Here is a 16,125-nt window from a genome sequence, read left to right on the forward strand (position 1 = left end):
GTAAACAGTGACTCCAGTTGTTGAACTTAGGATAGTAGTGATCTTAAATACTGCCTGTCACTTGAAATGAACCAATAAGAACTGGTTCTCTGTTGTTACTCACCACACGCGCCTTGGCTATGACTGCTTTAGGCCTCAAGGCAGTGGCTACATTAATTTATCTCCTGTTTGTCTGTTGTTGAAATTTGGCAAGGACACTCACTGGAAAGTGGTAACAGCGTATGGAAAGCAGATTTTCTTAAAACTACCAGATGAGCACTCTCAACTCAGTGCTCAACTCTGAGTTAAGCCTTAACATCACTTTCTTTTCCTGATGCTGACAATCTGAGAAAAAGCAGACAACCACAGTTCACAAAACATGAGAAATCAGTCAGTTACAAAGTGGTTTCTATCTTTTTTTTTTTTTTTAATGTTTTTCTGCTTGTGAAATTTCAGCCAAGTGAATGGAGAAAGGGGAGTCCCATCAAATGAAGCATGAAATTGGTAAAATGCTGGGGTTTATCTAACATCATCTGTTGGCAGATGCTATGCAGTCTCAATTACAGTTCACAGTTGTCTGATGAATTTCATTTTGTAATTTCATTTTGTTAAAGTTGATTAGATGATTTGATTTAGGCCGTTTGACCAGGTAGTCCAACATGGTCATGCTGGTCTGCCATCTGCTGATAAGATACAAGCTGGCTGTTACCCAGTTAAACCAGCTTGATCAAACTGTAAATACAGCAAGAGTTCTTAGCAGGCCTATGTATTACTATGGATGGAAAATCCATGCAGTTGGAATTTAGATAGATAGATAGATAGATAGATAGATAGATAGATAGATAGATAGATAGATAGATAGATAGATAGATAGATAGATAGATAGATAGATAGATAGATAGATAGATAGATAGATAGATAGATAGATAGATAGATAGATAGATAGATAGATAGATAGAAATTGACGTATTTAGCAGCTTTGCATACAGCACAAGAAGACAAAAAGCAGACAGAACAAAACAGGCAGGTAAGTAACCAGGCTGACATTAAAGATAGTAAAGAAGACCTTTTTTGTACAGACAGAAACAGCAGACTTAAGAGTTCAGCTCAAATTTAACAAAATCTCATAATGGGATCATATGATGTTAATATTTTTGAGCTAATGTGGAATGAATGTGATCTAACATAGGGAATTTTCTCTATATGATTTTTTTTTTTTTTCCGGCAGATTTAGCTGTATTCATGGCGGAACTTTTCTCACCCTGCGTTGTTTTCTAGTCGGTGGTAAAAAACGTGTCGGACCACCATACCCAATGAGGAATAACGTCTATAAAAGAAACATTTTGTTGAGTAATAACCGGTTTTGAGTTGATTTGGTGAGCAATTTCGGAAAGATTAGAGATATGTTGGATTCTTGGCAGTGTTAGCTTATTTTCAACATGTTCGCCAAACCGTTTCGTGTCAAGTCCAACACCGTAATCAAAGGATCAGACAGGTGAGTCAGTGCTGTGTTTTCTGTTGCCAGTACGTTACTTAAGTCAGGCTTTTTGGCATGTTTTCACATATCAGGGTCATTACTCGACGCCAGCTTAATTTATATTGTCAAAAAAACAGAAAACAAAGCGATCCGAACGTTTAATGTTGCTCCATTAAGTATAAGACCCCATTAGTGTAACGGTTTCAGGATTTAGACTTATCCTAATGATCAAACCGCTTTAATAGAGGTGTTTGGCTGGGATGTTTATTATTGTAAATTAGCTGTTATTTGACTGTTTTGTTTCCTTGAATAACAATGCAAAATTTACATCAAATCATATCCTAGCCACAAATGGTGATCATTTCTGTTTATAGCTGTCAAAACATTTCAATAAACTGAGATAGAATACACACCGACCATTTCAAGTCTTAAATATTGAAATATATAACAGTTCAGTCGAATAATACACAAGTTGTTTACTTAAAAGGCTGCAATAGATTGTTTACATATTAGTTCATGGTCAAATGAGGACATGAAAGCAGAGCATTATGAGAACAAATTTGGAAATCATGTACATTTCCACAAAATATTCACTCCAAAATAATAATAAGTGTGGTTACTGCATAAATATCCCCTCATAAAAAACAAACACAAAAAAAGAAAACAACCGAGTTGTATATCTGTCTGCTGTTTGTGTGAGAAGCAGGAAAAAAAGTGTAATTTTTTTGTTTTGTTTCTCAGCAAATTTAGGGCTTTGTAGGAGAAACATGATTTTGGTCTTATCTGGTTTCATTTTTTAAATTCTACTGGGAAAAAAATAGCCAGTCACAACATTTTCACAGCTGTAGATGCTATATGAAAGGGGCAATGAGTTCCAGATTTTAAATCAAAAGGCTTATTCAGAACAATGCAAAAATGTAATTAAATAGAACTGAAGTTTTTAGAATGATTACAATTTCAAACATAATAATTGGAGTTAAGTATCAGAGGACTCTTAAGATGGGGGGACCCAGTTAAAGACGCATTATGCATATGTTAGATTCTACTGATTAAACAGAACGTGAAGACATTAATGAGTCTATTACATTGTCCCAACATGACTTGTGTTTTCTTTGTTTCTATTATTATCCTTTAGGAGAAAGCTAAAAGCTGACTTATCTGCAGCCTTTCCTTCACTTTCTGCTGACGAGTTGTCAGAGCTGATTCCCAACAAAGAGGAATTAAATGTAGTGAAGATTTATGCACACAAGGGAGATGCTGTGACACTTTATGTCCTTCATAAAAATCCTCTTTTCTTTGAGCTGGAAAAACAGCTCTATCCTACAGGTAGTAAGTCATTTACACTGAAATACTTGGAAAATGGTGTTTGAATAACATCTTTAAATAGAACATTGTCATATTTTTCAGTGTATTTGCTTTGGCGCTTCCCTGGTCTCCTACCAATATTTACAACATGGTCTCCTGTGCTTCAGAAGCTGATAGGAGGGGCAGGTTTGCATCTTTTTTTTGTCAAAGAAAATCTTATATTATAAATTATCATAATAATTTAAAATGTTTGAATCATTCAAACTGTTATTTTCCAAAGATCTCATGCTGCCAGGTGTGGTGGTGCCTTCAAATGGCCTCCCGGATGTGAATCGGGGGGGTTGCTGCGCTGTTACAGTTGTGAACAATAGGTAAACTATATTTAAAAAAAAAAAAAAAAAAAGAAATTAAAAGACTTTTTTTTTTAAGAAATCAACTGTTGATTGGTGATTCTTTTTTCCTGGTTGGTTGCAGAGCTCCTGTTGCTGTGGGCACAGCTGCAGTTTCCACCGCTGAGATGCATAATTTGGGAATGAAGGGAAGAGGAGTGTGTGTTCTCCACACATACATGGATAACTTGTGGTGAGTGGTATCCAGTCACATACAGATGTGTCTTTTATATTGTTGCAGGGGTGTAATTAGAGGTTAATTACACTCTAGTTAACTATTATTCACTCTCAGTCCATTATTTCCCTAATTATTCAATAATTTATTCAGTGAAGTGTAAAAAATAAATCAAAAGTGCATACATTAAGGTATGCAAAGTGTTATCCAAGTACTGTCGTACAAGGTTAAAAATACAGTACACTAGAATGTAGTACTCTGTAAGCTGTAGGGATCCAAACAGATAATTTGATTCACTTTCATGAGTGAGCCATGCTTTCTTCCAACATATATTTAGGCAAACTGTTCCCGTTTAGATTCAGCTGTGCATTCCCCAATAAAAGTAGTCCTTTAAAGACTTCCACTGGTGGCAGATGTTCCACTATGCGAACACAAACTCCCTCTTTTTTTTTTACTTCAAACATCCTCTGGAACATATCAGCATTTCTGTATCTGCATATGCTTCTGTAACCTATTGATAATCTCTTTAGTAGAACGTTACTGTAGTAGGGCTCTTTGGGTTTGTTTCACTTTCCTATAAGAAATGTGTACATTTCTGTGGAGTACGCATCTTCACCAGAGAGGATCTTTCTGTCGACTCTACTTGATCCCAAACAAGGGCCATATGTTGCAGCCTGCAGTAAAACCCACAAATGAGGCACATACTGTGAACAGTGTACTGTATATATGGCCAAAGAATTCTCATAAATCCACAACGATATCAGTATATGCCACAGTGGGATATACTCAGTAGGGAAAGGGATCCATTCAGAAAAAGAAAGAATCGTGGGAAAATGAAAAACAAAGTATGACATTCACATACTGTGACAACATTGTCGTTATCTGAATAATCGTGGAATATTGGTGTGTGTGCTAAAGGACCTGTGGGGAATTGGTTGAAGAGAAGTATCCATTTGTAGTTACTCTCACCTGCACGTTAGCATATACCACAAAACAAGTCCTAAAGGAAAAAAACATGAGGCAGGTGTTCAGTGAATGGGTAATGTTAGACTTTTGTGCAGCCAAACTGCCTTTTTCCCACTAACAGTTAAAGCTAAAAAGTGTTTTCCACATTTTGGCTAATATTGTCAATGTATTTACACAGTTAATACATCATTTGACTTGATGCTGACTAGCCTACCCATTTTTAGCTTACCGGCTGACAGGCCGTGAGTTATTGTCGTCATGCGGCGTCTGTCGTCGTCATCTGTCGTCATCATCTGTCATCGTCTGTTGTCCATCGTCCATTACAAAAATTTAAATCGTCTTCTTCTCCGAAACTACAATTCCGATTGACTTCAAACTTGGTGCACAGCTTCTTTATGATGATGTCAACAAAAGATAGTGAAATTATTTGAATCTGGATCTGATTCTGGATTTGGTGCCACTTTGAAAAATTTCCCCATTATAACAGATAGGAAGTGGATCGATGCGATAACTCAGTAAATATAAATGATATCAAGTGTAAATTTCTACAGTCCAGCCCTGATTGGGAGATGACCAAAACATAATGTCCACATGCTGATCAGGATCTTCTTCTGGATCCGGGAACTTACGGAAAATTTAACATGGGCTCTTATAGGGAAAATATTTCAATTGTCTTCTTCTCTGAAACTACAGTTCTGATTGACTTCAAACTTGGTATACGCTTCTTTATGATGATGTCAACACAAGGTATTGAAATTATTTCGATCTGGATCTGATTCTGGATTTGGTGCCACTTTGAAAAATGTTCCCATTATAAGAGATAGGACGTGGATTGTATCAGAAAGTATCAATGATATCAAGTTGGAATTTGAATTTTTTACAGATCTGATTGGAATATGACCAAAACATGGGCTATTTCTGTAATATAATAAATACACATAACTGGGTGATGATAAATGGCATCTGGATACATTTCCCAAAGCTTTTAATTTGGCCGGTAAGCTACAGGGCCATTGGTCCTATTTTTTATTTTAGTTTCATAAATCTCTGTTTTCTTTTTGTGTTTTTCTTCTCGTTTTTCTAGGGCTTTTGGGGATAAGTCAGCTCCCCCTTCTCTACCAGACCCAGAGAGCGAAGAACAAGGGCCGAATGGAGAGGAAAGTGAGACAGAAGAGAAAGTGGAGGAGAATGTTGAGAAGAGTGTGGAAGAACAACACAATCCTGATCAGATGGTTACAGATGAAGTCTGCTCCAGTGTCGAAGAGCTGAACCTGGCTGAAAAGGGTGAACAAGAGGATGAGGAAGAGGAGGACCAGAAAACACCTCAAGGTAAGATACTAGCAACATCTTCTCATATACAGTGGTTTGGTACAGTGTGTGAAATGTATTTGCTTCTGGTTTTGAGGAAAGTTCAGTTTTTTCACTTTTTAGGATTAGAACATACACTTGATTTTAGCATGTGTTTATTATTATTATTATTATTATTATTATTATTAATGATAATAATAATAATAATTTAAAAAAATGGAATCAATCTGCTGCTATGTCTCTTAGCATTATGTGGTGTAGAGAGAGAGAAACTTAGTTTATTAGTTTATTAATATGCACCTTATTGCATTCCTGTTCTCATTTCTCATATATTTCTGATAAACGTCTGACCGATCATTTTATTCGGTCTGAATAAACTAATTGGCCGAGCCTGGCTGAGCCTCCTGTCAGTCATCCATTACTGCCATCCCACATCCAATACCGGTACCTCTGAATCTGACATTTCACTCATGCTGCTCCTCCTGTCAAGGAATGTGAATGGATAGAACTCGAATGCATGGTGTTGAAGGGAAAAAATGGATTTATTAACAGAAACAACCGCCAAGGGGAAGAAACAGCAAAACCTGATTGCAACAGTCAGAGTCCAGTGAATAAAGGATGGAGATAAAGTCCAGGAGTCGGGTGTACTTGACTCCACAGACACGTCCACCCAAAGCTAAATTTTTATGACCACAGGACTCCATTTACACATACTTGGTGTCACACAATGTAGGTTGATGTAGGATGATAAATGCATGGACTATGAAACCTCAAATGTCCACGGAAAATTCGTGGAGTCCACGCCGCTCACGGTACGGCCCAGTCCACCCAGGTGATGAGGTGCAGTGAAGACAATGATCCAGCGCTGCACAGGCTAGACCCTCAAATACAAGGTCTCCTAATGAAACAGGAGTTGCTGCTGTGCAGCAGTTGAATAATGTGTCTGATTGCTGAGGGAGGGGTCCGCGGCCACGCCAAAGCAGAATGCACCTCCACTACCACTGCGTGCATCAGGTGAGAGCAGGGGAGCGTCAAAGCTCAGGCAGTTGGAAGCAGGCAGGGCTTTGGAGGGAGGGGGGCTGTTCATCTTCAGATTTTTACTAAATGCTGTGCGACATGCCAGATCGGTAGGTATAGTTTTAATATACATTAAAAAACAATTAATAATCATAAGCTATCTCTGCAGAACCATATGAGGCTCTGAAAGGGTTAATGTGCCTTACTAAAGGAAAAAATCAATATCAGTTAAGGTGTATGCTGTATTTTTAACATATTCACTGCTTTACTTTGCTGTCATACATCACTTTTTGACTGAGAAATAAAGACCAGACGCACACAGCAACCAGACTGTGGGAAAAAACAATCGACTTGGCTGTTTTTTTTGAGGAGATCTAGTGGTTGTGAATCGAGCAGTATAATAGCTACAGTTCTCTGTCAGAAAGTGAGCATAGGTTCACAGACAGAACTCTGATTTGAGTTAACATTCGTGGTGTAAAGGGATTAAATCTATGCCAGCATTGTTAGGGACTGTGTCACATTTGTTTAACACATGAACAGGTTTTTATGAGTCTGGAAATGACTAAAATCTGAGAAGTACAGCAAATATTTACACAATTAATTCAGTTTATTGCTCAAAGAACACATGTGTTCTGTACAATTATTTCAGGGTTTTGGCAGTGACGTGTTCAGTGTATTAGCTGTACTGAAATCCTCTTTTCATGACTCAACTACAACTTAATCCCAGTCTTAAATCAAATTGAGACCTGCTCTACTAAATGATAACAGGTCAATTTTTAGGGCTTTTAAGGTAATTTTGCAACTGCTGGGTGGTTCTTGATACATCTGGAGATGTGGCAAAATGGGAGCATGTTCAGAGAAGGATCGCTGTGACCCAGGTCAACCCCTGATTTCACAGAGATCATGGACGCCCTGCTGTTTCAGTGTTTCCTCCATGCTCTCAAGTGCAAGGTGAAGAAGTCAGAGCTCCCTCTGCTGACCAGTACATTTCTCCGCAACCACATGTTTTCCTGCTGGTAACGTATAGTTCAAATTTCTTATAAGAAGGTTTTGAGGTGGATTTCAGTGTAACATTGAAATGCTCCTTTGTCTTTCTTTTTAGCCCAAGTGGAAAGCAACTGGATATCAAGAAATCTAGTTACAAGAAGGTAAATCAGATTTTAATAAATGTTTTCCATGCTGAAACACGCATTTTGTTTAAAAATTATTTAAAAAATCATTGATTACTAATTACTATCTGTTTTTCCCACAGCTGTCTAAGTTTCTACACACCATGCAGCAGCAGTATAACCTGGTACGAATCAAAGAACTGACTAAGGGTGTGGAGAGCATTGTGGAGGTGGACTGGAAAAATCCAGAGTGAGTCAAATCCCACATCAACTTAAAGAAGTTCATACTTTTGACACACCCACATTCTGAGTGACTATCTTTGTGTTTTGTTTTTTTTTTCTCCTTTGCATTACAATTTAGACTGCGTTCCTTTAATGTTCCTGAAGACACGGCTTGTGAGGCTGTTCCGGCGCAGGACGGAGGGGAAGCAGAGGTTCAGTACTGTCCCCCTGAGATCACAACTTTATACTCGGTGTCAGCTCGTGTGGAACCTCTTTTCCTGGATGTGAACAAGAGGTTTGTTTGTAATAGTGTATTTTCATAACCCTCAGTGATGATGTATCCTCAAGTTTCAAGTCTACTGAAGTGAGATATTGAGTCCCTCGGGTTCCAGCGGGGCTGCCCCATAACTGACCTCAACCACTGATTTCTTAGAGTGTACGATAACATCTCTACAGAACTATTTACTCTGTCCATCCATTATTACACTTCAGTCAAAAACAGTACAGTGTCTTAATGAACATTTAGAGATATTTCAGTAAAGACAGACATATTAACCAATGCCTATAAGATCTTTTACCAGCTATTGTTATTATAATATTGACTGATCTTGAGGAAAATAATGGCTCAAGAAAAGAAAATTTAAACAACTAGATTGATGTTTAGCATTTGTTACTTTCACTAAACCGTGAATCTTTTTGACAAAAAAACAAAATACTATTTAGCGATTCCCTCTATAGTCATTTGAGACTTTTTAACAGGCAGAGTGAGGCCAACTTAGTAAAGTTACCCCTGTGCTGGACTATGGGTTGTAGCTGCTTGCACGTACATAAATGTGATGACACCATGGTCCCAAAAAGCTGCCTCAAATCACATCTATGTGTTCATCCACATGCATTTACTCTACATTCTTGTACATGTATCTGACTTTGATCAACTGATCTTTTTCTAAAGGACTCAGTCATTCATGATTCATAAACTCAAATGTTTACCACCCTTTCTTTTTGTTTTTTGTATCCTCATTTTTGTACTTATTGACTTCATGAATAGGGAATTTTTGCCAAATCAACCAAATCAAAGAGTGTGCTACTTAAAACCAGATGCCATTTATTAAGGGTTAGTTATGTCCCGTCAAAACATGTTACTTTAACGGGCAACATTTTAATGTCATTCAATAAAGTTGTGCTTTAATCTGTCAAAAAGCATAAATCTGCTTTTTTTTTTAACTTGTGTACGTAAATGTTCAGACCTGAATATCAGAACTAACTTAGGGGACTTCTTGCGATTTTAGTTAAATATCTCCATTATAAAGTGAAACAGTTAATTTGAGACATGCGTAATGTTTTTTTGTTTTTTTTTGTTTTTTTTTTTTGGGCAAGGGCTACAGATGATATTGGCTTAATAATCATAATAAACTTTTTCTTGCTTTAAGCTATTGCTAAAACTACAGTGCATGATAGTATTTTTTAGTATCACTGGGTAATAATTCCACAATTAACCTTTCAATGTATTGTAACTCACATGGTCTGAGAAGACATGAGACTTCTGCATCTACTCCTGTGTTTTCTGGCTGTTGAAAGTTTAGTGGAAGGGAAGTTGAATATGTGATTAGCAACTGTAATTACCAATCTCTGATCAGATTCTGTCAGATGTGACATGAATGTGGCTCTGCTGCTCTGCTCTATATCTTAGCATGAAAGCCTAGAAAAGGAGTTTAATTTTTCCATAATGGCATGAAATGTCAGGTTCATCTATATTTACGTTTTGTTTTTTGATTTGGAGTGAGAGGATAGAGCTGCAGGGGGAAGGTGTGTATTATTGATCTTTAAAAATCCATTAACATTCAATCTCTAATTTTAAGAGGTCATTTTATTATAGCTTTACTTGTAAATACACCACAGACTTTAAATGACTCTTTCTCTCTTCTGTATCTCATTGACTAAGGATGCACCGATTTGACTTTTTCAGGTCCGATGTAGATACCGATGCTGGGGCCTTGCATATCGGTCTATATCCAATACAGATCCAACATCATTGTTGATTTAGAAAAGAGATGATCAACTGGGGGACATTGGTGCATGGTGTGTACCTCATGTATACAGAGTGAAATTTGAGAGAGAGGTATGTTGTGGTACCTACGGACATACTCTGATGGACCTCAAACTGGGGGGGGGGGGGGTTGGCATATTTTCCAGCACATCATCCCCCCCCATTTGCAAATTTGTTTCTGGGGGGCAGCAGGTAGTCAATGATTAGATGAGGGGGAGCCCACTTCACTTTCACTTTTCGTGTTACTTTTAGAATTACGTTTGGCACGCACAATCTAGCCCATGTCGCAAAATTTTAAAGGGTAAGGATCAGTCTTATGGATTGGTTGCTTTTACTGATGCCCGATCCAGCTAAAATATTGATATCGGAGCCAATATTGGATCCTAATATCAGATCGGTGCAACCTTACCATTGAATTCTCAGAATATTCATTACATTCTTTGTATTCTACAAAACTTAATGCCTTAATTGAAATGGAAGATGTGTTTTCTTACATTTACACGCTCCTGAGCTGATTTCTTTTTCCTTTACATACCTACAGGAAAGGAACAATACTCCAGCCCGCTGAAGTGAGAAGTATTGTTACTGAATATGTCAAGAAGAATGAATTAGTGGCTGAAAATAATAAAAAGTAAGTAGAATCTTTTGTGTAGGGAAATTAGTGATTTAAATATCCCAGGCAACAGAATCTATATTATAAAAGCCAAGTGACCTCTGTGTGTGTGTGTGTGTGTGTGTGTGTGTGTGTGTATGTGTATCAGCTTTATAACTGAAAAACTGGACAGAGCTAGCCTGTGCCTTTTGGAGTACTTATGTATTTTGGGTCAAGGATCAGACAGGCAAAAACGGCATATTGATACAGCCAATACTTTTGGAGTTATTAGTTTTTAAAATTACAATGGGTTTACAGGCGGCCTGCCGACAAGTCCATTCACAGCTGCAAACAGGGTGGGGGTGGGGGTGGGGCTGGATCCAGATCAATGGAAACACTGAGACAGACAGGAGAACCAGGTCCGGCTGTGATCACACACTAACAAGGTCGGTCTGGTTCATACTCTGGCCCGGTTCCACTCTGCCAGTCAGACCTGGCCCGTTAACGTCCCCCTCCAGACCCCTGAACCCCCCACACCCACCCCACACCGTAACACAGTGACAAACCTTTCTGCTACTCCCTGCCTCTGCCACTCCCCTGGTCCCTGGTCACACTCGGCCCATTAACATCCCCCTCCGGTTATTATATTTCTTTCTAATCTGCGTGTTACACCACTAAGCTTACGCAAACTTTGCATAATTTAGGCCCAACTTCTACAAAAACTCTGCCCCCCATTTTATCAACTCTACTGCTTCTAAAACCCTTGGATTCCCTTGGGTCAACACACTAATAGAAAATATTTTATTATAACTTGACTAACAAAGTTTAGTCAGTTGTGTTGTAATGATTCCGTCATTGGATAGAAAGATCTTTATTAACAGATTGCATTTTGAGGAAGAAGCTGAAAGCTCACATACCTTCTGTGCCAGATTTCATTACTTGGTGCAGTGATGAAAGGTTAGCTTTTAAACAAATGCTCAGTTGCCCAAAGGCCATGTGATGCTGTTATAATCCACTAAAATGCTTAAATGTGACCTGAATATAAAACATAAAAAGACATCTCGTGTTTCTATTTTAGGTAATTAAAATTTGTGTTCGTCTTCTGCCATGAAGCAAATTGATAATAAAATGTTAGAATGAATTAAATTAAAACTGACATGGAACTGGCATAGCTTTACAAGACGGCATGTCCTCATTTGAAACCCATTCATCTGCTGTATCTGTTTTTTCAGTGTGTGTTTTTTGCCTCTCCGCCAGTTACGTGACCATAAACCCTACTCTATGTGACTGCCTGCTGGAGAAATCTGAGTACCAGGAGATAGAGTGTCTTAAGTGGGATGACCTCTTCAGCAGGTAAAGTCTTATTTTACAAAGTACAATACGTAGAATATTAACAATTGCAGCCCTTACATGTAGCCCACAGTCATACCAGGTTTGGAATATTACAATGGAAACACATGTATGTGCAGAGTACTTACTGTGGACGTCATCGCTAATACAAGATATATTTAGGTGCACATGATTTAAGTGTCTCCTTCTCCAACAGTCTTATGGATGAATGGACACAGACCTGGTCCTCAGCTAGAGTTCACTTTCTGCCTGTGGCATATGGAGTTTGTTGCTTTTTATTCTACTTTTTATAATTACTTTTTTTAGGTTTTGGCACAGAAACCATTTGGTTCAGTTCAGACACCATAATTATACTGGAAACTTCATGTTTACAGTTAAAATTAGTTAAAATGATTTGGGATAAAATAGACCATTTCGCAATGTTACTGAAGTAAAATATTACACAATAGCTACCGCTATCCAACACCCGGGTGTAAATAACACGGGTGGCTTTGGACAAACAGGCTGATCATATCAAGTCAGCACTTTCATTGGTGAAGTTTAATTTCCTTTGATTTTATTTTAGAATTGTAGAATGAGAATGGGGGTTAGTTACCCTAAGCCCCTCCCGCGTAGTTATTGTTGTGATGCCTGTCGAGGTTTTCAGGGTTATCAGAAAGATCGTTTTAATCCACCAGAAACTTATGTATCAACAATTATGAAATGGCAGACGGTGGTAAAAAGAACACACTAGAGGAGCTGTGTTCATAATATAAAGATAACTTCATCAACTAATGTTCCCTCTTTTAGCATTCACATGAATACCTAACAAAGATGGTTGAACATTGTTTTATGTCAATCTTGTTAGCTTTAAGTCAGGTGGTTTTAAGTCATTTGAGGCTGAACAGGGAACATACACAACATAAAAGAAACTCTATAAAGACTTTGTTTTAGACATCTTTTTGCTGTTTCTTTACAACTGTGTGCTGCACTAGTTAACGTTAGCTAATGTCTTACCTTAGAAACAAAAGGGTTTTTTATTATTTTTCATTATGGCCAATGAAATTAATGACAATTAAAGTAGCTTGTCTATGTCCCATAAAAACTTTAGAACTATTGTTAAGAAAAATTTGATAAACTTTTCTTGAGAATACCTAATCTGTAGCTTATTCTTTACATAGTTACTATCTTGTCAGAAAACAGTGACAAAAATTCCTTTACAAGTGTTTAAATATTCTTAAACTAAATGCAAATAACGTATTTGTTTATGTGTGTTCATGATCAGTAATGAACCTCCTAAATTCTCAGTCTCTATGTAAGCTGTGAGTGGCTTTTGGCTTCAAAAAAGAAAAATTATGACATCCTCCTCTAAAACCAAAATATATCTGCTGTTGGACTTACAGGTTCTGTCAAAGATAATATATAAAACTAATAAAAATATAAAGTAGCCTAACTAATGATTTTTTATAATGCCAGAGTGTCCTCATAGCTAACATTGTATTTAAATTCTGACTTTAATTAGTGATAAAACAGTGGTTTCCAGCTGATAAGTAGCATACATTAACCACTGGCATGCATCAAGCAACTAAGTGTTAATTTTGGTTAGTTAGTAATATAGGATTGGACCATAGCTGTTTTTGGGAGCTGTTTTATTCAAGGGTGAAATTCCAGATATTGTTCTCACAAAAGTAAAAAAAAAAAATATGCAAAGAAAAATGTAGAAAAAATAACAAACATGATTTTTTTAATTTTTTAAAATTTTATTATTATTATTATTATTATTATTATTATTATTATTATTATTATCAAGAATAATGATACTGATAAATAGTCAATGAGTGAAGTACAGAGAAAAGTATTTAAAAAATGCACAATAGACAATATGGGAGGATATAAAGGAAAAACATATTACTAATATACACAGTATATGTGTTTTGATATTATAAATATATTTGTGTGATAGAGCTGGCCCTTGGTGCAAACCTTTTAGTGCAGCATCAAACAGTGTCAACATGTGAACCCAATGTGGGCAGGTGTTCACCATCAGTCAGCGTGACCCAGGAAGAACTAATCCTAATGTTCTGCCTAATCAATATTGAATCTGTAAACATTAAATGTCATTGCTCTCTGAACTTTGATAATTGGGCATCTGGTTTGTATTTGTTTCTGTGAAAAACAAAGAAGGAGACACACAATCTGCGATCTTTTACTCACTCTGTCGTTCCTTGCCTCTGGTAAAATCCCACTCAGAGATAGCTGAGGCACAGATACAGTCATTAACGAACACTGTTGGTGGGGATGGTTTTACTCTCAGCAGGAGGCGGTGGTACTCATGGAAAAAAAAGTCCCACTCAGACCTCCTGTTGCACTGCCTTTTTCTACCACAGGGGATATTATAGTGTTAGTGGTCTCCTTATGTGTTTGATTGATTGATTTCGTGGGTCACAGTTATCATATTTACAGATGTAACACTGACCACACAAAGGATGTTTTTTGGATGTTAGGAGCAGCTGGAGAGGCGATGCTGTGTATTTACTCTTTTCGAGCTGAATTTCCAACTTGGCCTGTTGAGAGTGTTCAGTGTAAAGACAACAGGGAGGAAGGCAAAGAAAACTTTATTGTCTCTCTCTTTCTTTTGGATAACACTTGATTGGGTGTGAAATTATGGAATGGACATGATGATGCATTTAAGTTATCCACTCCTTTGGAGAAGTTAAAAAAAGTGCTTTGAGTTTAAAATTATTTAGGAATATTGAATTCAGATGGTAGATATGTTTTTGTGGTTGATTTTTTGTTTTTATGGTGTGAATGCTCGATGCTGTACACATTTAAGTTGATATAAGTACTGTATTAGGTGAAAAGGATAGGCAAAAAAATAAGCTTTTGCTTCTAGCCTATTCCTTTTTTTGGTTTTATGTTTATTACGATTAATGTACTAAGTGCAATGATTGATGTACAAACCGAAATAAATTCATTCATTCATTCATTTTATTTTTGTGATGTGGCCTTTATTCAGGGCAGCGAGAAAACCATGAAGCACAAGAATTAGTTCCAAAGTTAGCTGAATAAATTTGTCATTTTTACTACAGCTTGTAAAACAATTTACAATGCAGTCCTTCATGTCCTCACAAAAAATTATGTCCAAGGCAGAAGACGGGTAATCAGATTATCTAAAAAAAGAGCAAGTATAAAAAGATAAGTATATCTCACTGCCTCTGCTGTCTTTAGAATGCTGTCTTCAGTTAAAGAATTACACTTTTTTTTCGCAGAACACTGGGAAAAATGCAGGAGTGCTATCAAATAGTTTTCCCTGGACAAACCCCCATTATAAAGAAGGGTCACATTGAGCCCATTGACATCTCCGTGGCTTCTCGAGGCTCAAATAAAAAGGTGACATGTTTGATCACAGTATATTTCTACAATATATTCCATCTATTGTTTGTAAACTGGGTTCATTCTGTGCCTGTAGGTGACTTTAATAAAGAACCTGGAAGTGTACGGTTTGGATCCCACCGTCGTGTCTATAGCTCTGCAGCACAGAGTTCAGGCCAGCTCTGTTTTACAGCCTATCCCTGGGGCTAAGGACAAAGTCCTGGTCCAGATCCAAGGAAACCAGATTCAACAAGTCAGCAATTTGCTGATAGGTTTGTGATTTAATGTCATTTGAAGTGCCTCACAATGGTACTCCATGATTTCTCTCATTACATTGTTTGTGGAAATGAACTTTTGATTTTTTTTAACCCTTATTTCATTTGCAGATAATTATCAAATTCCTCGCAAGTACATCCAAGGAATAGACAAAGCTCCAAAGGGTGGGAAGAAGAAGTAGCGTTTGTACATCGTCTGCCAGCCATTTACTGGATGTAAAAATAACAAAAACCTGTTTATGTTCATTAAAATAAACTGAAGCTCACAAACCTTAGAGCGTCCAGTGTCCAGTTTGGTCCTATTTTGGTGTTGAAATGTATTTTTAGTCACTGGCTAAATGTGATTTGACAAAAAGGTAAATCATTCTCCATTCACAGAAGCCCACAAGTGACAGGAACATTTTGCAGCTATGTGTTAATTTTTGCAAAACACTCAAATATTTAAGTAAACACCAAAATCATACATAAAACTAACAAGAAACAAATCAGTAGTTTTTGTTTCTTAGAATTCATCACAGGAGAATGAAGTTTTGGTAAAGTGAACACATGAAAGGGATTTCAGT

At 37.2% G+C, this 16,125-nt stretch overlaps 1 protein-coding gene across 1 annotated transcript; it reads left to right on the plus strand.

Moving 5' to 3' along the window:
* Nucleotides 1-1,249: 1,249 nt before the first annotated feature.
* Nucleotides 1,250-15,828, plus strand: eif2d (eukaryotic translation initiation factor 2D). The gene is made up of 15 exons (XM_030139643.1): nt 1,250-1,474; nt 2,592-2,782; nt 2,864-2,947; nt 3,042-3,132; nt 3,236-3,343; nt 5,376-5,620; nt 7,515-7,632; nt 7,719-7,764; nt 7,869-7,975; nt 8,087-8,242; nt 10,536-10,625; nt 11,844-11,939; nt 15,185-15,305; nt 15,385-15,559; nt 15,674-15,828. Exons 1-15 carry the CDS (start codon nt 1,419-1,421, stop codon nt 15,742-15,744), a joined length of 1,755 nt encoding a protein of 584 aa, XP_029995503.1. The 5' UTR covers nt 1,250-1,418; the 3' UTR covers nt 15,745-15,828.
* The last annotated feature ends 297 nt before the right edge of the window (nt 15,829-16,125 follow it).

Source organism: Sphaeramia orbicularis, chromosome 7 (genome assembly GCF_902148855.1).
Source record: "Sphaeramia orbicularis chromosome 7, fSphaOr1.1, whole genome shotgun sequence".
In the NCBI taxonomy this organism is placed as follows: domain Eukaryota; kingdom Metazoa; phylum Chordata; class Actinopteri; order Kurtiformes; family Apogonidae; genus Sphaeramia; species Sphaeramia orbicularis.